This window comes from Cydia fagiglandana, chromosome 4, assembly GCF_963556715.1.
Source record: "Cydia fagiglandana chromosome 4, ilCydFagi1.1, whole genome shotgun sequence".
Classification (NCBI taxonomy): Eukaryota; Metazoa; Arthropoda; class Insecta; order Lepidoptera; family Tortricidae; genus Cydia; species Cydia fagiglandana.
In genome coordinates, this window is record NC_085935.1 from 3,566,029 (window position 1) to 3,592,327 (window position 26,299).

A 26,299-nucleotide genomic window follows, 5' to 3' on the forward strand; every position below is an offset into this window, starting at 1 on the left:
ATTCCTGCATCTGCGAATGCGAATATTTTGTTTTCGATATTATGAGCCTTTTCATGTACGTATAATGTCTAATACTTGAAAGGCAAATAGAAAGATCTTGACATCAAATCGTTGTCATTGAAGAAAATAATTTAAATATTTTCAAGCGTGCTGCAATGTACAAGTATATTTCATTGCACGTTCGAGAAAATAGCTGTTCAGTAGGGTTAGTAATACTAAATTCCCTAATACATGAGAAAATAGTGCGCGTAACTCCTGTTTACGTAGGGGGTAACTCCGATAAGCATTATTTACTATTTCGTTTAGTGAGAGCCACATGCGACGTGGTCACGCAATAAGATACTATCGCTACCCTGGGGGTAAGAGACTAGTAAAAGAAATATTTAAAGTAAGAATAAAACCCAAATGGCTGGAGCAGACAGTATAACTCTCAGCCATAATCAAGAACATGTTTCATTTGGTTTGGAAGAAGAAGAAAAAACAAAGTCGTTTGAAAACAAATGAACCCACGCAATCGAATAATTACAATGAGTGAATTAAATTTGCCACCCGTCCCAAACATACATTCTGTGACTCAAACAAAAGCTTTCAAAACGACGACTCGGACGTGTAATTTGGGAAAGCTAATGAAAAAGATCTGAGGCTCGTGTAGGCGAAGTACAAAGGTGAATTAATTAAAGCACTTTACCGGAAGAGGAAGGCTGGTCGCGCTCCGACAGGTCCGCGACAAACAGCATGTAATGAGTGTTTTATACAACGTTTTTGCACGACCCTTCAACCTTTGTCCCAGAATCGCACACGGAATCGAATTTCATTAAGATTTTTTAATTGAATGAACGCATTATAAATGCGCCCAGCATCTGGCTTTCGCTTCTGACATTCTCGTTCCGGAATTTTCAGAGCATACAATCGATTTTAGATTTACGAGATGAAATAAACTAGTTTTTGGTAATCATTTCATTTTTGCTACAAGCTTTTATAGCTGACTGTATTTTTCTGTCCACAGGCAACTAATACTCATCGAGATAATTCTAAAAACCCCAAACACAATTTGGTTGCGTTGTTTTCTCACAGAGTTCCTATGGCCACCTCCTGTCTTCATGATCAGATCAGCTCGATGGTACCATAATATTGCATTTTCACCCGACTTAAATCATAAGTAATATGCAAATTTTCAGCTTAATCGGAAACCGGGAAGTAGGTCAAATTTAACTTGCAAGATTTGACCCGTACATACAAAGACATATTACATACATTGCAAGTTCAGTAAAAGCATGTAAATAACAAGTGCAGAGGCACGCTAACAAAGAGGTTATATCTAAATCATCGGTAAGCATCGCTCGGAGCGGTACAAATATATGAAAACAAGGATCCCGTAGCGGCACTTGTTCCAAGACCGTGCGGTGCCAAGCCTGGCCGGAAGCCAACCACTAAACCCAGCGATTTTATGCGATACCAAAGAGAATTGATTATAATAGAGAGGTAAAGTCTAAGATAAAAACGTGCCCCGTATCGCTATCCAAAGCAGATGGTGCTGTACTGCGCCAATGTTTGCCACTGAACTGTCAAACGTCAACTTTTGACAATAAGAGTTACCGCAAAATGTATGGAGCTGTACAGCGCCATCTCGTTTACTTGTCCAACTCGAAGCAAGAAATTGTCTCAAATTTTACGCATCTTATCAATCAATGTATCTTTGGCGATACTATTAGAAACTGCGTTATTTTTTGCGCGAAAACGATGTCGCAGTCTGAACTCCCCCAGTATCTCGGCGTTGTATGATAACGCCAGTGTCACGGCCGGGGAACGTTCGAAAATAATTATCTAGCGACATTGACTGGGCGACAATAATAAAAACATTCCACCGGTGTTTTTCGACGCATGCTAAACACGAGCCAAAATCGACGTGTTATTCCAAGACTTTAATGACTTAAACTCGCATGCCATTAATTAAATCAGCGCACACAAAAATAAATGCGACGAAAAGATTCACGAACCGTGCGTCGCATGTACATTACGTAACTCCCCGATGAATAAAGCCCTATGAAACTCCACAGAGAGTCCATTGTGAGGACTATTTCACGCCGGTTCCCATGATATTACATTATGTGGCGTTGATTAATGTATGCATTGTTTACACGAGTCATCCATCAGCGACAAAGTTGGAACAAAATAACAATAAGTATATCGCACAAAGAGATGCTTCTTGTTAATGTTGGTGCATTTTGTATGCTGGGATATCATAAATGATGTGGCGGAGGACAATGGAGGAAATTGTCACTTTTCTAGCCATCCGGCGGCCAAATTGATACGGCGGCGCAACCCGAGCTACCGCCTCCTCACGTGTCGGACGGTGTGACGGCACGTTCTTATCCCAATTCATATTGTCTGATAGACATCGATCAAGATCAATTTAGCGAAATAGGATGCGAAAATAACAGCGTATCGATCACAAGCGTGTTCGCATTCCTCACAATTGCATGAGAGAGTAGGAAGCGGGTTGAAATTGGCAAGCACGACGCACGGAATGCAAATCTGCGACGTTCCTGATGGGATCCCTGTGGTGGGAAGCCAAATAGCAATATGCATTCCGAACTCTGGGACGCAGCGCGAGAGTCCAATTCAGATCTTGATGAGATCGATGGAAGATACTACGATTACCTAAGGGATTATTGTACATAAACAGATGGAACAGAGTTGAATATTGTTTGCAGTTTGTGAGATAGTGACGCAGTTGCAGACAGGAGAGTCCTCCGGCAATTTGCCTATTGCCGAGTTCAATTATCGCCCCTCGCACTCATTACTGAATTAGTCCGACAGCGACGTAAAACTCGGTGACGCCTCTGCTCCTGAATCGATGCTTCGTAACCGATTCACGTCTGTTTACACTGATTTCTTGGCAAAATAAAAGTAACAGACGGCGTTAAACTTTTACAATTCTTAAACGAGCTTGTGTACACTGTACGAACTAATCATAGAAATTTAAAACGGTGAAGGAAACGGGTGATAAAATGTATAGCATTTTATGAATCGTATTTTAGACGTATACGTATATCCGGTAAGGACAACCGATTAAACAGATATAAGAACATATTTTTTATTTTTTTTTATTTTTTTTATTTATTTACACATCACAAAAAAATAATACAAACAACTTAAAACTAAGATGCGCCACAGAAACTTGTGAAAGTTTATGCGTGGTGCAAATGCATCACTACGCTCAAACTGCATGTGTAATGTTTATATACCTATGCTTTTTTTTGTATATGGTACTTATATACTAGACACATAAAGGAAAAAATAAGTTCGTAAGTAAACAAGTATCAGGTAACACCTGTCATCACACATTCCCATCCTGGTAATATTTCTTAAACGAGTTTTTACATTTAGTTTTATTTTCGAGGGTATTTTTATATATTTCTTCTGGTATATTATTTAGTATGCTAGGTAGCATATATTCCCACGTCCTCCTGCCATACACGTTTACGTACTTTGGGAGAATATATCTAGGTTGAACAACTGTGCTACGTAATTTTTTATGTCTATATTTCATTTCTAGTAGTTTTATTTTATCATATTCATCGAGAACTATCGACATGTTGATTTTGTCAAAGATAGACATTACTTTACAGTGTTTAAAAATATCACATTCGTTATCAAATCTATTTAAGTATGTTGGTAAAATAGTTTTAAGTATGCTAAGTTGTAGTTTATATATGTTATCTATGTATGTTTTATATGTTCGTCCGTAGCTACTTAGCCCATAACTTATGACCGTGTCTGCCATATATATCCCCTTTCCCAACAATTATAGGTACAATAACATCACAGCAAAGAACTCGTCGTTATAATAATGGTCGATATGGTTGATCTTAAGCGGTCATTATGAAGTTTATCGCGGTAAAGATAAGCGATGACGATGACTAATTATTTAAAGAGAATCAAGACAAGATTGTGAACAATAAGTATGTTGTTAACGCAGGTCGCTATAAATAACTTATCTCCGCGCGATTCGTAACGCGGTTATGATAACAAGGCATCGGAAAGGTCGCAACCTACGATAACAAGTATTCCCAGCTTTATACATTATTCGAACATGACTTATGATTTATTACACCAAACCAGTTTGCAAACGTAAGAAATAAATTAAAATTTTATATCTGGCCTCCGAAAAGCGGCCTAGAAGTTTATATACACAGAAAATTATTAAATACTGCTGGTATAAAGAATTCGTTTCATTTTATAGATCACTACTGTGAATTTTTTAGTCAATTGGCCAGAACCTAACTGACAGAACAAACGATTGGAAATTCAATGAACAAATTTTTAAATAAACATTTCGCATCGTCCATTTGTCGGGAATTGCAAAATTGCTTGCTATTGACATATGAATTAATTTGGGGCAGGAAGCATTAAATTTATCCGTCATCCTACTCACTTTGCAACAAAGCTGTTTCCCTTCGGGGTTGAAAGATGTGATGCAATGTTTTAGTCAAAACTAGGACTAGCTCCAGTTGTTATTTTTAACATAATGTGCCGGACCACGGTCTTTGATACAATACGGACCGTGCTAAGATGCGGCTTCATAAAAGGAGTGTTATTTTTTTATGTAACTTTAAGAAGGCCTGCAGCAAACATAGAATTTTCATTACCTGCCTGTCTATCACTCTTGGATATTCGAGCGATGATAGTTCCCTATAGCAGATAATGAAATCTAGATTTTTAGATGTTTTCAGTATTGCTTATCGTAAAACTTACCAGGCATAAAGTGTAGCAGGGCAGCCGTGATGGGATAGAGGCTGGGGCTGTATGTAATGTCGGGGCAGGCATAGCCTAGCACGGAGACGACCCGATCGGCGACCGCGCGGCCCTTACGAGTCAGGTGGTAGCCGAGGCAGTGCGTTGCCTCAACGAAGGGTGGTAGCATGATTGGCTTGTCCGGTAACTCCACTGTTCCGAACACCTGGGGACAAAGCATAAGCTAAAATTAATATCTAAAAAGTAAAACAAAATAACTAGCTTAGTTTATGATGGACAGTATAATGCATCAGTTTGTTTTTAAAACGCAGCGTGTGTGTGGTTTACGAGAAAAGCCCTATAACAACTCTCCTTTTACTCATAAGTAGGTATGGCAATCAAATTTGCGTTATGGGCAAATTTTATGGGACAATGATGCAGGAAAGATTAACAGTATATTTAAAGAACTTAATTAAACCACTGTAACCTATAAACATTAATAAATTAGTACCTACTCGAATTTACAGATGACTTAGTCTTCGATCATTTTTCATCAGACTTCTATATTAACACAAGAACAAAAGGGCTACTTTTAGTAACCGAGATTACGTTGACCACATCCGGTTAATGATACGGTAATTCAATTTATATTGCCACAATGAGCAGCTAAATGGACTATATCTTTATGATACTTTCTCACGGTAACCCGGTTACCGGCAGATCTATGTGTTAGAAACTTCATAATTAAATATACTTTACAATTACCCTACATGATATTGCCTCTCGTCTTATTTTAGTGTGTAGTGTATGTACCAGTATGCGGCAGTAAATGTTAAATTGATTCTGGTTTTAAAGAGCCAATCGAAATTCGCAACGGAAAGATAAAGTTATTACTTTTTAAAACGGAGGATACAAGTGTATATACCTACAATGTTCCCCAGAGGAAGGATTCATTCCAGCGCTTATTCATGAAACTAGTGTTGCTGTCGGTGGGAACTCGAATCTTATAAATGTGCATTTGAAGAACTCCGAACAACAAGAACTATTCTTATTTTTACGAGATACTTCATTAAAAAGACTTCGGAATCTTTTGAGCCCTGAGTTCCAATCCTTTAAAGATACAGATACGTATTTAAGCACAAAACAAAGAAGTAATAGAAGTGAAACGTACGTCTATAGCGTGTGGCAAGATTAAGGTTAGCTGCATTCACTTTCAGCACAGACTATTGACAGTTCAGTATGGCGCTTTTGACATGTCAGATGTGAAAACAATTCTAGTAAAAATTAGAAATAATTACGAATATGCCGTGCTGCTCCATTTTGGAGTGTAAAAATAATAGCCGAATAAAAAATATTAGATATGAAGGCATTTCATATCATCGGTAAGTATTATTTCATGTAATATTTCAATATTTTTTTCTATTTCGGTTTCCGCAAGGATTTTTGGATTGTTTAGTACAAAAATCAAATTTATGTAAATGAGATAAGGTTGATATCTACTTAGCGTAAAAGTCATGTACGGGTGCGCTATTCACCCACAGTGCGAGGACCATATCAAAAATGTTATCGATGTCGATGTTCGTATAAATACACAGTTCAGTTCATTTATGTTTATACATGTTCTTAATAATTTATTTTTGTTTTGCCTCTGGATGATCATATCGAGAAGGTCGTCGCTTATGCACATTTTATATTATGTACAAAATATGTCCTTACTTATTTATTGCTATGCAATGAATTATTTGATTTAAAGTTTTTCTTATAGTATTGCATCCATGGATAGTACATATTTGTCAATTTCCTATATTAAATACGAGTAGGTAAGGTGTCACTTTTAAGCTGTCACATAATTTTACTGCCGGGTATTTGCTGGCCAGTCTAAAGCCCGCTCCACACTCTTGCACAAATCTTAAAGCGGTCTTCTTATGGATGCGAGTACGCACCATGTCCGGTAAAAACGTGCATAGTGCTATCTCGCTCGTACCTACATCAGAGCGGCATTCGTATCCGCATTTAGTGTGATAACCGTCTAAGTGCAAAAAATATTGTTAATATTTCCATTGTTTTTTTTTACGTATCTCATTGTTCTAATACGGCTGTAAAGTCTCCTCTCGAAGTAGGAAGGTCAGATGACAGTCTCTCTCGGAAAAAAGAGTGCATACGCCAATTCTCGTGTTAAGTTTCCAAGCAGACCCCAGTCTCCGTGCCTGACGCGGGCCGGCTCCGTGGCAAATAGCCGGAACAACGCTAGGAAGAAGGAAGATGATGGTTGCGCGACATGTAGCACGTAACTGAGGACACGGGCATCACGCGGGGTGTGCTAATAAGGAGTAACAGTTTTTATTATATCCTCGCTTACAGTTACGAGTATATGCGTGGTTGGTGGCTTGATTACATTAAATACGAGCATTTTTGTTAGTAAAGAGTAGGTAAGTACCTAATTGTCGCCAGAAAATATAGTAATACATATGTATAAACAAACTGAGTAGTTTACGTGTACACTAATCATTAATAAGCGTTTATCGATATCACACCGAATCATGCACAATATGCACATCCCTATCGCATGTGTCAACCTCATAGTTGAATATTTTATCCTATCGCATTCACTCTTGGAAAAGGCATGCAAGTGTAAAAGCGATAGAGCATAAATGTCAATTTACAAAAATAAAAATCGTAGTGCAATTTTGACATAATTATCTTTACTGTAAAGTTCAAATTATTGTGATGGGCGAGGGCTCATAATCCCTTTCGAAATAAGAAAATATGGCCAATTTTTGTGACAGCGTTTTGGCGACATAGGTTTCCATACTAATCCAGGCACATGCCGTTTCCCGTCCTTCCGTGTATTTAAGAGTGACTCAAAAACACTAGAGTAAACAATCTATCAAAATAAGGGCAAGGAGAATCGTCGCCATTAAAAGCGTTACGTTAGAGAGTAAAGACGACGTGTCTTAAACATTGTAATAATAACTTTCAGTAAGTCTCTAACTCTACATAAGTCTTACTAACGAGTTTAAAAGAACTGAGGCACCGATAATGAATTAATACCAGAGTCTAAAAACCTGAGTCTACTCTTTAAAAGGAGTCTAAAGACTCGAGTTCTTGCCAGCACTATGTGGAACACAAACGAACAATTGCCGAGAGATACATCGTAATGGAAGCCGAGGCTGATCCCTTAATTTCCGCCGTCTATAAAGCTCCCGTCGCTCTGTGGAGTCACGATCGCGCTGCAAATATATTTTCGAATCGGGGATCTTTTGTATGAACATGCAAATTGATTCGTAAACACACATAAATTTGTTATCCAATCTAGAGCCGACACATTCACGAGTTGAGCCGTGATTATCTACTTTGCGAGCAAGGCCATCGAGACATACAAACATTTTGCCTGGCTACACTGCCCGACCGACTTATTGCTTTGTCTGCGTAATGTTTCCATTCCTTTGTACAAGTTTTCAGACCTTTTCGTATTCAAATTCTCTTTAGTACCGTGTAATGACAAGAAAAGGTCTGGGCATCTGAGCAAACTTTTGAATTTATATTACTTCAGTTTATTTCACTGTTTACTTGTTCTTTTTATAGAACGCATGAGACTGCTGATTCTCCGATATCTAATTTAGAAGCAATTGACCTATTTGTCGTTGTAAGATAAATAAATTCAAAGATCTTATATGTTAAAATACAAAGCACAAGCTGTAATTAGAATTACAATGTAATAAACTACCACTTTAAAGTTATTTACTACATTTTGTTACATGTTGTTTATTGAAAGTTGAAACATTCTCAAACACGTCATGTAGTTTGCCTTAAATATTAAATTTAACTATATCAAAAAGTTTATCATTATCTTTAGAGGCTTGTACCTCACGTCAGTCGTTATTAGTGTCGTTGCTATGTTCAAACATACGTTAAGATCAATATGTATGAGAATAGATAACATGTTTTCATTAACTTCCACTTTCTAAAACAAGCTTCGATCAGCAGATTTCTGGTCGTTTCTAGAATGAAAAGTCACGTGGCCTGAGATAAGAAGCATCAGTTTGAAGATATGCGTTGCGCAAATACGGGTCAATGACTGGCGGTGCCGGCATCGGCATCGTCGACAAAATTCGAATGCGAGCAATAGTCGTTTGTCGTCGAAACAGTCCGAACCCAGTTCTTGGCGGTCGGCAAATTCTTTTTTTAGCATTCAGCTGGCGAATTCGCGATAGCACGAATTAAGAAACGATTGAAGTAAATCCAGACTGCACATAAAAAATCGTTATGCCATTTGTAATAAATAATAACTTTGTTTTCTGTGTTATCCTAAGTCTGACGTAGAGTAGCTTATATCAAGTATTCTGCGAAATTCGTGCATCAATACCATAATTTCGTTTAACAGCTACATTATACATCCGGGTTTTATACTCAACATTAAACCAGGTTTAAAATTTAATCTCAGATACAAATTCCTTGCCATTCCGTGTATGAAGTTTCACTTTATAACAACTTGTTACATAAATAAAGCCACAAAAGTTTAATTTAACATTTTTCTAATAAAAAGAAGTTTAAGCATATGGGAGGAACTTCCCGTGAATTTTTAATAAGACTCAAACTCAAAGCTGTAAAGAGTAAACATAACCTAATTTTGATTAGATAAGATTAAACACATCTTAGCTCAATTAACTAAGCCAAAGTAGAACAAAAACAAGGCGCAAACTCGACAAAACATTGCAAACTCGTAAAAAGGTTTTAGAGTCATAAAGAAACCATTCCGTTTGGGGCTGCTGTCTGCCTTATTAAGTTATTACTTAATTTCCAAACTTGTGTTCGCTGAAACAGAAAGCTATATAGAGGATCAAATACTCCAGACATTTAAGTAGGTTAGCATTAAACAAATGCCAAATATGAAGCATAGATCTAGATATTCTTTTGAAATTAGGAAAATGTTTGTGAATTATTGGTATGTTTAAGTGAAATTTGGAACTTTAACAACCAAAAAACAATTGAAAAACGCGATGATAATACAGTCGTGAAGGCAGTATCTACAAAGATTATGCGCAATAAAAAAAGGCGTAAAAACTGAAGCAGATATGATATGAGACTGCAGCACTGCAAGCCTTCGCTATCGTGTTGGAATTCTTTAAAACCAGTCGGCTTACGTCACGAACACGCCTCGAATTATTAATTGGATGGCGACGTCAACTCGGCGGACAACCACGAATCATCAGAGGTTTCCATTGGGTATGGTGGTTAATATTTTACAACTACATATTTCGATCTCAAATCAGTGAAAACGGACTAGATGTTAGGCTTTGCAATATGAGTTTTATACTTTTGATTGGCTTTGAAAAACATGGGGATATTGTAAATGAAATGTACAATTGTTACTAATTTAAATTTTGTAACTTCTGAATATTCCACACTACTTTACATCATACTATGTAAATCATATCTTCTACTGTCAACCTTACAAAATAACGAAGATAAGAACTAACCCTATAACAATTAAAGCCTTTCTTTTGCACAAAATAGGTCCAAAAATATGACCCTGGGCAACTCCCTTTTGGAAAACAATAATCGCTTGGACAGTAAATGACAACCGTGGAACTTCGATCCCGAACGTTTGTAACAGACGAAGCAATTTGCAATCCATGTACATCCCAACTAGCAAATCTATGTGCTATAAAAGTTGAGAGCACGTTTTTATTTTCGCTTTTTGGTGCTATAAACGGTGTAAAAACAGTCGAATAAAAGTCCTGTAAGCGTTTACTCAACGCGAAAAGGCGCACTTATACAGACTAAAAGTGTTATAAAAATAGAGTAAGCGCTGTATAAGAAGCAAATCGATGCTGTAAGAGTTGAGTAAAAGTTGATATAAAGCGCTTCTAGTGTTTTAATAGCAACGATAGTGCTTTTATTGGATTATTTGTTCTATAAACATTATCAATTTGCTATTACGCAGTGAAAGTGTTCTATAAAAGCAACCGCACTGCTTTTTCTCAGCAAAAATGTTTCGTAAAAGTAACCGAATTGCTTTTACTCGGCATTTTGAATGCGTAAGAGTGCAGTAAATGCTTTTATTCAACAAATATGTGCTAAAAACGATCTCAGGTAAGCGATTATATTTCAATTATTTGATTAAGTTTGAAGCCTAATCGTCTTCACGTATCTAATAAAACAAAAAGGTACTTAAGTATTTTTTTACTGCTGTCATCCATGACATTTATTTTTACCGTGATTGTGTACATAAGTTTTTACTGTCTGTAAGTACACGTAATACAGTAAAACCTAGCGCGAAAAATACTTTATTGATAAAACCAAAGGCACTGGTTCATATATATTCATGGGCCGCCTATTTTCTTAAATTTCAACAAAAAAATATTAATTAAAATAAGTAAAAATTTGCTTACACGATCTAGTTTCTGTTATATCTCATTAATTCGACTATAAGTCGAGTAACTGCGTTTACTGCTACACTTATAGCACATGTTGTCGCCATGTTTATGGATTTATAGTCCGGTGGCCGACTGCATGAAACCCTACCTGATAAAAAAATAGAATAATCCTACTCTGTGGGGGTAGCTGACTTTTAGCAGCTTCAACTGCTCTTGGTCGGCCGTGGCTTAACTTGGCAAATTTTGCGCAAATGGCAAAAAAGTGGTACAAATATTTATCAAAAAAACAAAAGTGGTCAGCTACATCCTGTGTTGGCAGGTTCCTGTGTCCGACCGAATTTGTGGTACCACGTGAGCTACAATTTACTTCATCGAAAAATAGAATGTCACTTGTATGGTAGGATTGCTGCCATTCACATTTTTTTTAATGCGGACGGACTGCAAAAGCTATCAGGCTAAGGTGAGGCCGACCAAGACATACGTCAACAAATTTAATGTAGGTATTACAATCAGTTTTTTTCATTCTATTTTTCGATGAGGTAAATTGTAGTTGTCACGTGGTACCACAAATTCGGTCGAACACAGGAACCTGCCAACACAGGATGTAGCTGACCACTTTTGTTTTGCTGTCCTCAAAGGCAGCTATCCTACCCTGCAAGTTTCATTCTATTATACGATGGGGTTTTTTTTTTGATGAATTTTTGTGCCACTATTTTGCCATTTACGCAAAATTTGCGAAATTAAGCCGCGGCCGACCAAGAGCAGTTGATGCTACTAAAAGTCAGCTACCCCTACAGAGTAGGATTTTCTATTTTTTTATCAGGTAGGGTTTCATGCAGTTGGCCACCGGACTATATTGAAACGTACAACATGGCTGACTTGTGCTGTTAATGTAGTTCAAAACTCTTTAAAAGTACTCTAAGCTGAATACATTTTGAATAAAACCTGTAAATACACTTCAGCTCCTATAACAGCGGTTTGAGCCCCATTACCCGAATTATGATATAAGCGCGCTGTTACAGCAGCATTGTTGCCAAATGGTTATTGGATTGCTTTTAATAGGCTTTTATAGCAACAGAGAAGAGAGTTGAGTAACAGTTGTATTAAAGCGCCTTATTCAGACAATTAGCTATTCTATAGCTGTTATATGATTTTAATAGAACAATTATGCTGAATAAAAGTGATTTAGTAGCGCTAATTCAGCATTTATTAAAAGGTGGAATAAAAGTGCTAAAAGATAGAGCTATAAACGTTTATACGACATGATTATAGCACTAATTAGCGAAAATTGCTAAATAGTCGAGTTAACCGCTATTATACGATATATTGGTGTTTCAACAACCGTAACTCGGCTGTTATACGATTACAGGCTGAGTAAATCAATTCTTATACGACTATTTTGCTAGTTGGGATCATATTAAATTATATCTTCTGTTAACCTTACAAAATAAGGATGATAGGAAATTAGGAACCACACAATAACTAAAGCATTTCCTATAAACAAAACTGGTCCGAGGATGAGACCCTGGGCAACTCCCCTACGCGATAGACAGTTCGAAAACAAATGAGAATCATGGAACATCGACCCCCGCCAGTAACAGACGAAGTAACGAAGGCAACGGAGTCTGGTCGCGTTCGCAATCTATTTACTATTTCCATCGCGTCGCGTCCGGGCCCCTTGTATAATGAATTGCGTGGCGTGCGTCCACTTTTTGTGTCTTGTTACGCGCAAATAGGCTAGCTCTGAATGTTGGCCTTGAGATGGGATTCTCTTTGCAAGCGACTTTACTTGTGTCAGGCGTATTTTGCTCGTACTTACTTAAGTATTTTTGAGTACAGACAAAACTACTAAAGTAAACACAAGACGTAGTATCTATTAGGTACTTACCATAGTCAAAAATATGTTTACATGTCCCTATTGAATTGATGTAGAGTAGTAGATACACTTATTATACTCTTGTTTTTGTTGGAATATTTTATTTCAATTTATAGATGTACTCACATCTATGATTAAACATTCTCGGTATATGCTATACATATACATGGGTAAATCTTATGTAAAAATCACTGTAAAGAAATGTGAGAAATGTTTAATGTATGCATACAACAATTTCAGTATTCATTAGTCTATTGTTGTATGTCGTTAACGTCAAAAGAAATGATGTATCTACACATTGGATGGGTTAAGGTTTTTCACCTTTTATGTAACATCATTATTAATAAATTAGCACGTGTAAAAGTAAATACAATAGAAACCACATAATATTAAAACACGTACACGGAACCCTCATTTATTAGCAAATCTGTTGCAAAACCACATAAGACTAGCAAAGCTAATAATTAATTCATGAGGAAACAGCACGAGCAATTAGTATAAAATGGATCTCGGTAAGAAACTGCGCGGATGAGCGCGATTCGCGTGCGCGCCACGCCCCCGGCGCGCGCGCCGGTCGTCCTTCGCGGCTCAAGGCCGCCCACACGAACGACAAACCCGTTTCGAAAACAGGCTATTGTTTATAATATCGAACCTGTTTCGCGTAAGGTTTTTAGGAATCGAACGGTCTGTGGCTAAATTGCTCAGCTATACTTTTTATTTCCGTTCCGTTTCTTGAATCCATAGAATTCGCGATTCTTGATTTCGTAAATTACAAGAAAATGCTCTTAATAGGTAGACGCTTATGTTCAATAACGACAAACTTGTTGCGAAAACAGGCTCACTTGTTTGTAATATCAATATGGTAATATCGAAACTGTTTTCGCGAGAGATTTTTAACAGGTTTTGACGAATTCACTTTTTTGCGCGTCTGGATGTCTTGGGTGCACTCAGACTTCGTGTTTTTGTAATCGCATCGAATTTTATGACTTAAAAAAATACTTTCAGCACTTCTTTATGTATGTAGAGACTTAATAGCGACGGACGCAAGTTATGGCAATGAACTGGACTAAGATATTGATTACTGTTCAGGAAGGGACAGATACACCTGTTCCTATTAGTCATAGCGAGACTATTTGCGATGACATTGATAAACAAGACAGTGCACAAAGAGTCAATAATAAAAACAATAGCGTTTTGGCAGAGTCGCAAATCTTGCTGGATCAGTGTTCAATTCTAGGTTGAAATAACTTCGTATGATCAAGATTTGGCAGTTGCATGGATCAGATAATACTGAATGGCTAAATAAAATCAACACAGTTAAGTAGTTAATGCAGTTTGGTAATAAATTGAAACATAAAGCCCTTGGCATCGGAATATGTATTGATAAAATGGTAATAAAACGAAATACACTACAATGTTGTACGCTACAGACAGTGAAATTAGAAGATACAGATACATGACAAGCTGACAGTGAAAGAACTGTAGTAGTAAAACACTTTATTGCACAAAACAAGTAAATAACAAATATATAATACAATAAATGTGTAAAAAAAGGAACTAATCCCATTAAGGGATCTCTTTCAGCTAACCTTTAAGCAACTGAGAAAGATAAATAGGAAACGGTAATCAAACTAAGAGCCCTAAAGGAATTAGCAAACGACAATAATAACTCGCGCAATAATAGCATTCTACCTGTTGTGAGCTGAATGGACGGCCATTACAATAATCTGGTTAACTATGAGTGCATTTGCATCAACCTTGACGCTCCGGTGAATAATACGCTGTATCGAGTGCTTTCAACACTTGCCCATTACGCTACTGGGCTGAAAATATATTTTGCCCGACTAGTTTAGTGGGTCTATAAATTCGTGGGAACCTGACATTTATGGCGGACGTACTTTGTTTTTAACACGAAATAGACTTTAAATTGTGTAATAAAAGATATAAAGGTTTTTGACACTTCTACTTTATAAGAAAATCAAAGAGATGCCCTTATGAAAACTCGGCGAGAATATTTCGGATCGATTGAGATAATGTCTTAATCGAAGTGACAGGAACGTAATGAAAATACAGCACCAAGAAACGAAGTCAACAACATACCAGCCTCGGATTTTAAAACGGCACATGAATGGAAAATAACATTAAATCGATCTGGAAATACTCTCAATAAACCACACGAGCACATGACCCGTATGAAGCAAAGACTTGACATTCCTTTAGTGCTCGATTCTATTTTAAATTTCGTCAATAAATCTATTCACGGTGCTGGTAACAAAGTCGCAGAGCAGGCCGTACTAACAGCAAGGCAGAATAAACTGGCCATTGGTGGAGCTTATCTCGTTGCAATAAGGCTTATGGATGGTGAACTAAGAGTTTACTCGCATCAAATTCGCGGTAGCTCGTGTCGGACCACTTTATCCAATTAGCCGTTGATTGTCGGTGGCGAGAGGTCGCGTCGGGGTTGTGCCTGCACTAATTAAGAACCCTCGCCCACGTTCATTGTTATTCCTGCATCCCGACTCACGTGACTCGAAATCAGAACAGTAATAACATTATCACAAATCACAATAGTGATTCATTGTTTATCCAGTTATGCAAATGAACTACAGAACTTTTCCTGTGTGGCTGGGTAAATAAATAGTTTTGGCGGCGTTATTTACGCACGCGAATACTGTAGATACTATTTTCGGCAGAGCAAATCCACAAGACGGATTCTGTACGAAATAACTTCGTGTGCGAACGCGATTGTAAATCTTTCGCGGTCCGAACTCTATAGTTGAAAACACTCTTGCGTTATCTACTGGAGTAACAATGTTGGAGCACTTAGAAACGAACTTATTAACATCATTTATAATTACAATTGATAATGTTGATTCGTGTACACAAGATACATTTCTAGATGCGACATTGCGACTATTTATGTTAACAGATCAACAGTTGCTATTTTACAACAAACTACTAAAGTTTGTTAACGATCCAATTCCCCGAAACTAGAATATTGACCCTTTCATTTTCTTTCAAATTTAAATATAATTTAGGTAGAAATTGTCCTAGAGAAAGGAAGTGGCTGAGGCTGCATAAAGGATAAAAGCTAAGATGATAGAAACATTGCCAGAGAAAATATTGTATATGAGTAAGAAGTTTTTTTTATGATAGTACATACTTAGTAGTATTGGTAGGTATCTACATATTTTAATCAAGTTGTATGCATCAGGCATATATACATATATATACCTTAACGATATTAATACACTTTCAACTTAATTTAGATACAAATAAAGTATCTACACAGATGTCATCAAATAACGTGTAGCAGACAGACATAATATGTCACATTATGTGCATTTGGTAACAATTCTCAATCGGATCATAGGCTACGTAAACAGTATAATACATATCATTCAATATATTGATTTATGGGACAAAGCAAATTCCTTTGTTCTGCTACGACGCGGAGCAACACAAATCAATAAACAGTTTGATAATGACAGTACAGAGATATGTCATAAGGAGAGCATTTCCTTAAACATAATATATAAACAGTACACTCGACTACATTCTCCTGAATGAAGCATACGTTTAAGAAAATTTATCAATGGAAATGTGTATCCAGGAATGTTGTTTTTAAGATATTACATGATCAATTGAACATAATAATAAAATTTCTATAGATCAAGATGGTTTCCATGCAGTTTAGTACTTTTTCAGAACATCTTTCTAAGACGTATTCTTAGCCAAAAACGTATTGATCACTGATGTTTTATTTAGCCTTGATAAGCGGTCTACATTGGTTATCATTATTAGTTAAAGTTTCTAATTCATCTTGAATGCTGATTTCATTTAAATGAACAACCACCTTACTGATAGGACTAGTCCAGGATAGATCAACATCGTTGTGAGTGTACAAGCCTAAACGACTAAATTATCAGAAAGCTCCAGAATGTCAACTTTGCAGCCAGTAGGCAGTAAACAGTCGATAACCCCGGCGTTGTTTACCGACTAGTTTGATTGGTGATATTGGCGAATATGACGAGGGTTATCGCCAGGACAATGTTTATATATAAACCTAGATTCAAGACTAGTACCTCTCTTCCAAGTACTAACAGTATCACTTAAGTTTAATTAATTGACCTTATATCACAGCATAAGGTTTACGTATTGCCAGATAACAGTGTGGACGATGGTATTATATACATTGAGGTGTGTTCAGTTTTTCATGCTTTTCTTTACCTTACATTTTCGGATACCTACATCAAACTTACTCATAACTTTTACAAATACATGTCTCCACATTGTTTTGGATCTACTTCTGTATCTCGAAATCCGGACACTTGATAATTGAAAAAAATGAAAATGAAAAATGTTTATTGTGTTAAACAATACAATTTGATCCAATTTGATAATATTTAGTGTGTAATACTATGTATATGATATCAAAATCTACGCATTTGACTAGCCTAGCTCGCTGTCAAAATACATGTGAAGACAATCCAATATGACCAAGATTAAAGTATAAACATTTAATTGGCTATGTAAATATTGTTGTCTGCTTGTCTGTCTAGTAGCTTGTCTACAAACGTGTTCATGCGTATAATCCTGACGTATTTACATGTGGGGGTATAGATATTATTCGCTATAGAAACAAAAACACGGTAACCTAATCCTAATACGTGTACTTATGTTTGCTATTACAACAAGTTATGTATTATAAATGATTAAGGTAATGTCGAAACAACAAGTTTAAATGGTTAACGCCCTGGATTTGTAATCTAGGACTCCCGGATTTGCTGCCCTCTAGATTATCTGCTGTTTTCATTACCTATCGGCTCTCGGGTAGTATTGATTATCCTCTTACTACTGATAATCTGAAAAAACTAAAGCATCAAAGCTTGTTTTCGCATCGCCTTCGCATTGGCATTATAAATATTGGCAGAGGCCAGAGATAAGGTACAGGAATAGACGGGCCCAATGAAGTCGCTTGCGTAACCACACGGATGCGTTTGTTAGATTCATTGCACAATGGGAGTGAACAATATCGTCGGCAAAGTTGCCTCAATCATAACAATATTAAATGGTAACTCCTTGAGAAATCCGCGACGGAAAAACAATCTAGAAATAGATAGTGTTTCTCCAAATCCTTTCCATGATTTTATCATTTTTATAGGCTTTATTAGAATTCGTCGGAAAAGTCGTCGGAGATGGCGGGAGAAGCTTGATCTATCAAAGGCGTCAAACTCATCTCACTAATCCCTCGAAAGGTGGAAGATTTGATTGGGGAATAGGGATACGTAGAGGAATAGGAGAGAGGCCTTTGTCCAGTAGTGGAATAATATGGGCTCATAATAAACATGATTAGAGTTCGTCAATATTCTAAAAGCTTGACGTCGCTAGCTTACCCAAGACTTTAACACTAAACAGCAGTTTGGTCTATGTAACATACGACATATTAGCCAATTTTTTTTTGTTGCTAATGTGGCAAACGACAGAAACGCAATCACACAACGCGATAAAATAACAAACCAAATAGTGAATCACAAGAAGATTAATGTTAAAGCAGTTATATCATCGTAATAAGTTTCGATTGAAGTAGATAAGGGCCTCACAAATAAACAACATACAAATGTACAACAACAAGAAAGAGAGTGAAAAATGTGTTGAATTGGTATAATAACCGTAAAAGGAACATTATCAGTTGTTTGCAATACGAGTCATGTTTATTTTAGTATTTCGAGACTGCATGCTTGTTTAAATTTTACACTTTTAGACTGCTGATTATGAGTTTTACTGACAAAATACAATCAGAATATTCATATCCAAATATTTTACAAGTCATTTGCGGGTTGTATGTTGCGTTTTTAATAACTAAAAGAATGAATTTCATCTAGTTTATTTTTAATACTTATTAGTCACTATTGTCTTGAAAATCACAACAGAAGCTTCAGTGACAAAAGTTTAGACGCTGAGCTGGAATAAATTAATAAAAAAACGGTCTCTGTGAAAAAGCGCATTTAACTGATTTGCAAGACCGAACTGATCCCATAAGTGTTCCATGAACAAAGTTTTGTACGGAACACTAATAACTCTTCATTTGACCAACAAAACACCCTAGCGAATCTGTCTCTCCCTCTGCTGGACTACCTTTCCACTGTTTCGGAGATAAGAGGAGAAGTGCAGGAATCAACCAATAACATTCCACACAGCGGAGCGGAGAAGAGAACCAATGCTACTAGTTCTCTTGCTATTGGTTGTTTCCGCACGTATTCTCTAATCTCCGCCTCAGTGTAAAGGCAGTCTAAGAAACGTAGTAACGTAGTGCTGTGTCACTTCTAAAGACCAGCTCTTTTAGGTAGGTTCTTTCTTTTAGGAACTAGACAAAATAAAAGGCATTAAAATGTAAGATCACAATTGCAAGGTCCAGTCCAATGGGTCCGATGACAAACTGATAACGATCAAAACAGTGACCTGAACACGGGTCAAAGACCTCGAGATTTAATTAGCTAAGCGACCAGACTGCCTCAAACATTGATAATGACAAATATTGCTTCAGTTAATGGATGTTATGACGGTAACGCGATAGCAACAGAGAGAATCAATTAGAAAAAGATAAAATTTATAATAGATAAACGTGTAGCAGGTAGCTATAGTTAATGTAACGTAACCGGATTACGCTCAACATTTTATACTAGTAAAATATGTGCCATAACATGTTTATGAATCCTTGGACGGAAATGCCAATCCAGAGAAACCGAGGCCTTGTGGAATTTACTCGTGTAGTGGTATTCTTGGGGTGATTTCCTTCACCGAAATTATAGTGGCAAATCATATTAAAAGATGAATATGGTAATCAAGTAATGAAAACGACCTACAAATAAAACAGAGACGTTATGTCAAATAAAGATCATTATTATTGTAGATTTGTGGGCCTTTTTGAGTGCCACATCGACCAAGTAGTGATCTATTGTGGCGGCCCTTTAAAGTTCATTACTTACGTACTTTAATGCCCGATGAATCTAGTAAATTCCATATTCTTTAGGCCGCAATGTTCTGTACCTCATAAGGTTGAAATATGTGCCGCCCTAAAGGTTCTCCTTTTTGAAATTAGTGGTCTGTATGAACAGAGAATGTACATTGCTGTCTCCTCTGACTCCTGGCAGAAAAATGCCGCGTTTTTTTTTTCTTTTCTTTCAATTTGAAAATAAAGAACGCCATTAAAGAAGGCAGCGATAGTTGACAATAGCGGCCATCGTAAAGCAAATCGTGCAATTTACCGATAAAGACATACTTTATGCGATACCGTTGGAGTGGCGATAACGTATGCGGTTAATGCATTAACGCCTTGCGCGATTGGGCTAGGTCGATGTGAAAATATGTAAACAACGACGTGTCTTCGGTTACCGCAATATCATCATGTTGTCAGTCTCCCGTTGACCACGAACGATGTAAAGGGTTCGAAACGTCGGCTGCTGTATTTTAAATTTATTATACGCGATATAATGCGTTTACGTATAGTTTTATTTCATATGTAAACAAGGTTTGGACGTAGTTTAGCGTAAAAGATCCATCCTCTAAAATTTGTCATTTAAATGAATGACTTTTCCGTTTGACAGAAAGTTCAAATTTTACTAACAGATTTTTGTGGATTGGATCTTTTACCCTAAACTACGTCCGTTTGTAACTTGTAATGTTTGTTTTGTAGTAACTGTTTTAATAATTTACTTTATGTAATAAATTATATTGTGTGATGTAATTGGTATCAAAATACGAGTAGGTATAGGAGAACATTACGAAAATGAAACGAAGTTGATTGCACTGAGCCAATTTTCCGACCAAAAAAAAATGCAATCCTAAGTAAGCAACAGGATGTAAAAACACACGTTGCAATAAAGATGGACTACATAAGAAATGGCATCAGATCCAAAGGCAATTTGAACATACTAACTTTTAAAAATGTTTCTGAATTGTTTTTCATCATAAATACGTCGGTTCTTCCATATGCCTCTGTTGATAAAATCTGCTTTAACTAAACTGTTCGATCATTTCGAAATTATTTGGTCAGTTTCGACTCAGACCGTCAATATTACGTTAGGACATAACATCACATTCGTAGCACGCTCGAATAACGTTCACCACCGACACCACCGTATATCTCAAGTGCAAAGGATGTTAGATATCTAGATCTAGATCCAATATGTAGGTACGTAGACAGCAGTAGATTGGGGGTTGGTACATGCGACAATATTGTCTCGAGTCGTTATACCCTCCTAAGGCCCAGCACATATGCATAACCAAAAATTTGCCAATGAAATTTGAACCTATAGTACAGGTAATAGGGTTGATTTTTATTTGATTTAATATTTACCGAAACAAAGGGAACGCAACCCTGTCCCAATTGAATACGGTTTAAATTTCATCGAACTGAAGAAGTCCTATAGGTAGTACCTTGGGCCTTAGGAGGATACGGCCGAGTGAATAACACGTGTACCTTTTAGAACGCAGGGGGGGGGGGGGGGGGGGGAGGTAATTTTCTCCCTATACATTTACGTATATTCTCCTCAATTTAACGTTTCCCTTGTGCTCTATAGTCCCAGCTAAGCAAAAGTTATTGCAAAGGAGACGATCTAAATTCCCAACTACATAACAGGGGAAAACTAAACCTTTTTGGCGTTTTTCCAAACGTCGTTATATGTTTCCTTGCTTGCGAGTGTATTTCCATCTCTAGTATCTCTTACTTAGATTTTAGTTAAGTTTTACGTCATTTTAATTTGATATCTATTTTATTTTATTTTTGACATTATTGATTCACAATTGACTATTATTTTTATTTTTTATTATTCTTTAAATTTTGTTTATATACACTTGACGATCTTTTTGTGAATTTCTGCTATTTTTAAGAAAAATAACATGTAAATTTTCAATCAGAAATAAATATTATCCATCAACTATTGAAACGATAAAGACGAATTTTTAAAGATCTCTGTAGACCCCAGTTTCTTTACACAGAGAAGAACAAATAGTGATTTTCTGTTCGTAAGTGTTTTATTCACGTTTCCTCTCAGTGCGGATGGTGTGAATTCATAGCCTACCGCGAACCACGTTCGACGTGTTGCCTCTCTATTACGCTCGCGTACGAATTTACAAGTGCGACAGAGAGGCAACACGTCGAACGTAGTTCGCAGTAGGCCCTCAGCTCGACCTCAAGCGACAGTTAAAAGGTGTCATTATTCTCGAGTGGAGCAATTTAAAAACCATTTCATATCATTGTGCAGCTCTAATCGAGTCAAAGAGGCCAGGTTAGAGCTTAAGCTAACGTTACTCGATTATAATCTTAATATCTATACCCATAGCACCTAATATCAATTACAGTAAACTATATGAAACTTCCCGTGCGATAAATACAAATTTATCTATCGTAACTATATAACAACAATAACAACACATACTGTTTAGTGCAGTATGATCCTAAAGGGTTACCAGTTCGCCAGACGATATCTGTGCCTGTCAGTTAAACGCAAAATTTAACAGATCCTAACAACTGACAGGCTGATATCGTTTGGCGCACTGGTAATCTTTGGGCCCCTTAAGATAAACTATGATAAATCAATAAAAATACATAAAGGTTGTTTACAGGAACTTCTGTAGAGTCAGTTTAACCAAGAGAACACGCGGTGCAAGTGTTATTTTAAACGTTAAACTTCTATGAAAACTTTATTGCACAATTTTACAAAAAAAGGGTACAACTGGCGGACTTAACGCCTTGAGAGGCATTCTCTACCAATCAACCATTGGGCTAAAAAAAACAATTATGACGTATAAATAACACTTGCACTGCGTTTGTTCTCAAAATCGTTGTAGACCTAAGAACTAAGTCTAACTTTAACCAGTTTCCATACAATCAGCGATCAGATCCGAGCCGCAATAAATAGCAATAAGTGAGCGGAGCCGCAGAGTGTACCGTTTCAAATGAACTAGTGCACCGTTTAATTGATAGCGATTGCGTAAACTCGATTAGCGAAACCGCAGACCTAGCATAGTCTTTGTGTATTGATAAGCTTATTTTAAATAGTTACCTATGGCTTGTGAGTCTTGTGACAGTTGTGATGCAAAATCTTACACTTTTTTCGCCTAGGCAAAATTCCCCATCCGCAAACCGTTCAATTAAAGGAACTTCGTTCCAATATAAAAAAAAATATGGTTGTCTGTAAAGTCGGCTTACGGACGATAATTTTGCGTGATAACGTCATAAGGCTGATATCGTCCGGCGACCTGGTAATCAGTGGACCCCTTAACAGATGGCGCCTGTAGCACATATACATAATATTTAGGCATCTAGAAGTCGGGTTGAAGATACAAGCCGTGTTACTTTTGATGAAAACAATACATTTCATCGCGCTCACGTCATCAGTGTTCGCGTGTCTGCGAATATTATGGCGACTCGATTGGACTAAACGACTCGAGTTTCACAACATTGATGGCAAAAGGAAAGGTTTTATTGAAACATCATAGTGAAACAAACATGCCTATAAATTATATTCTCTATAGCAGTTTCTCAATCTTGATTGACTGACAGAGTCACTGTCTTGGACAAGAGATGTCAGGGATCCCCATAAAATTGTGTCTTACTATTTTTAGGAAAAGGAAAATACTTTGATCCTTTTTTAGTCGAGCACCGTCACGGAACCTCCGGGGTGTTGTTTTTGAAAAGTGGTTCTCGCTTGAATTGCAAATATTCTATTGGTTCTTCGTTTCATTGAGCGAGATCTACTTGGAGGCTAACTTGGTCATTATTTCTGGTTCAATAAGGAATCATCATCATCATCATCATCATCATCTCAGCCATAAGACGTCCACTGCTGAACATAGGCCTCCCCCTTGGACCTCCATTCGTACCGGTTGGAAGCGACCCGCATCCAGCGTCTTCCGGCGGCCTTAACAAGGTCGTCCGTCCATCTTGTGGATGGACGTCCTACACTGCGCTTGCTAGTCCGTGGTCTCCACTCGAATAAGGAATATATTATTGAATATCAAATAAGTTGCGGTATCACCATGCTTGCGATGTTCCTGATACATGCCTCTTGTTTATAAGGCGAGTCGCGACCAAACGATTCGATTTTGCAACATGCATTTATCTACATAAAACTATAACGATGGCCATTAATAATAATAACGATACCCATTTACCGGTACTTTTCTTAGTATTTATATATAGTAAATACTTTATTGATAAAATGACGAAATTGATATATTCCTGCACGTTAAAAACTAGTAAAAAAAAACGTAACACGAATTTGAACCGATAAACTGTTGCCTACTCGGCAAAACAAAAGTTTAGCAGCAATAAGACAATGCTGTGCTGGGGAAAACTTATAATAAGTAGGTGCTAAAGTTAGAAAATGCTAACAAAATCTCTCGTTCACGTGAGTTCGCTTTTGGCGTTGACAACTTGTTAACAGTCTAAGTCTCTTGATGTTTGAAAGTTGTTCTGACATGTGAAATGCTTGTATTAATTACTATGGCTAACTTTTCATTATCAAAGGCTTATTAATGTTTGCTGATTTTTGAACAGATGCGACAAAATTGACGTGTTTTGTTGAAATAAACCATCTTTCAATATTGTTTACATAATATTTAGAAAAAAAAAATCTTTAGAATTTCGAACTTTGAGCAAGAATCTGTATTTCTGTTATTAATCTGTATTTTTGTTATTTGAGTCATGATAGCCAGCCACAGTTTTTCCAATAGGTCTAAATGATATTAAATATACTTGTCAAAGGAATACATTCCACCATCATTCTGTAGTCAAATGGGATGCACTGAAATACAACCAAGAAAAACAACTTGTTACACCCATGCTCAATACAAACACTATACATATAAACATATATCTGTAAGCACTGTTTGTTAATGCATTACCCCATACTAACAGCACCGCAGCGGTCACGACACAGCAAACAAATGCACAAAGCCAACATTACTGTACAAATATTGGCTGCCAAGGTCAGGAGAATGTGCGGACCGGCCAGGAAATGGTTCCTTAACTTCCTGCAGATCGGCGTTAGTCATAACCGGTCTGTCAGCTGACGAGCCAAGGACTTGCCTTTTGGAGCGGCTAATCGGCAGAAAGCTGCGTAATCTAATTGTGTGCTAAGTGCTATTTCCCACTGACGTCCGATTTTTTGCGGGTACGATTTTCTGCAGAATTTAGTTTACTGTAGGGAGGGTTGCCATATGGAAGAATTAAATGTCCTGATAAAAATCCTGACATCACCCTAAAAATCCGGACATTTCTTGTAACAGATTTGGCGTAGCTTTAACGACGCCCCGGCGGCGGCGTGCTGCTTTCTGCGGTGTACTTGTTCGTGGATCTACCTTTCCCTTTCCCTCCACCCCCATTCGTTACGCAGTATATCACGTAAACATATTTTTTTATAAGGTCATTCTTAAAAATCCGGACAGTTGCCAAGTCCGGCCGCAATCCGGACAAAGGGTCAAAAATCCTGACATGTCCAGACAAATCCGGACCTATGGCAACCCTAACTGTAGGCCGTACCTATGCGTGCAGTATCCCGAAAACAGAATGCTCGTGTGAACGTTACTAATTACTTACTATAAATAAATAAAATAAAAAAATAAAAATAAAATTACCACCACTATATTAGCACGTAACTAAAACGGGATCCTGCAGAAAACCGTACCCGCAAATAACTGGACGTCAGTGAGAAAGAGTAAAAGGTAGACCGTAATGTCCGTAATCCCTGTTTACGTTTGGCAAAAGCCCTTACAAATTGCGTCTCAAGGGGACCGAGATGGGTATGGCGGACTACGGGATGAAGACGCCTAGGTACCACAGTTTATATAAGTAACAAGAAAATATTAAGATGGAACATTAAACAATTATAATAAAATTATATAAGTAGTTTAAAAAGGCATAGTATGACACTAAATCATAAATTACATGAAAAGCGTTTTCATCAGGTCAATTGACTATGACGCCGATTTTCGTGTCAAAGCCAATACCTGTATATTTTGATGAAAATCCGATTTCTTATATATTCTTATACCTAAGTAGGTACCTACATAAAAATGTTCTAATAATTGACTGTGAAACGTATTTTTGGCCACCCTGTTTTATGCCAATACTGATGGTGATAATCAATTAAACTATCACTTTCAATAAGGTATTTAAAAACCCTTTTTGTAAAATTGTAAAAACTCAAACTTCTTATTATTTTGTTTGAGTTTGACGTCTACTAACATGGATGATTAGATAATTTAGCAATAGTGTTTTATTACTTATATTAGACACGTA

The 26,299-nt window shown here is 37.0% G+C and overlaps 1 protein-coding gene across 5 annotated transcripts in view; it reads right to left on the reverse strand.

The window, feature by feature from the left end:
• Window positions 1–26,299, reverse strand: part of LOC134663508 (GTPase-activating protein skywalker) — a 129,231-nt gene that overhangs the window by 54,625 nt on the left and 48,307 nt on the right. For all 5 annotated transcript variants that reach the window (XM_063519894.1, XM_063519890.1, XM_063519891.1 and 2 more), the window contains exon 4: window positions 4,759–4,963. In XM_063519894.1, the coding sequence (XP_063375964.1) occupies window positions 4,759–4,963 (205 nt within the window). The remainder of the gene's footprint in view (window positions 1–4,758; window positions 4,964–26,299) is intronic.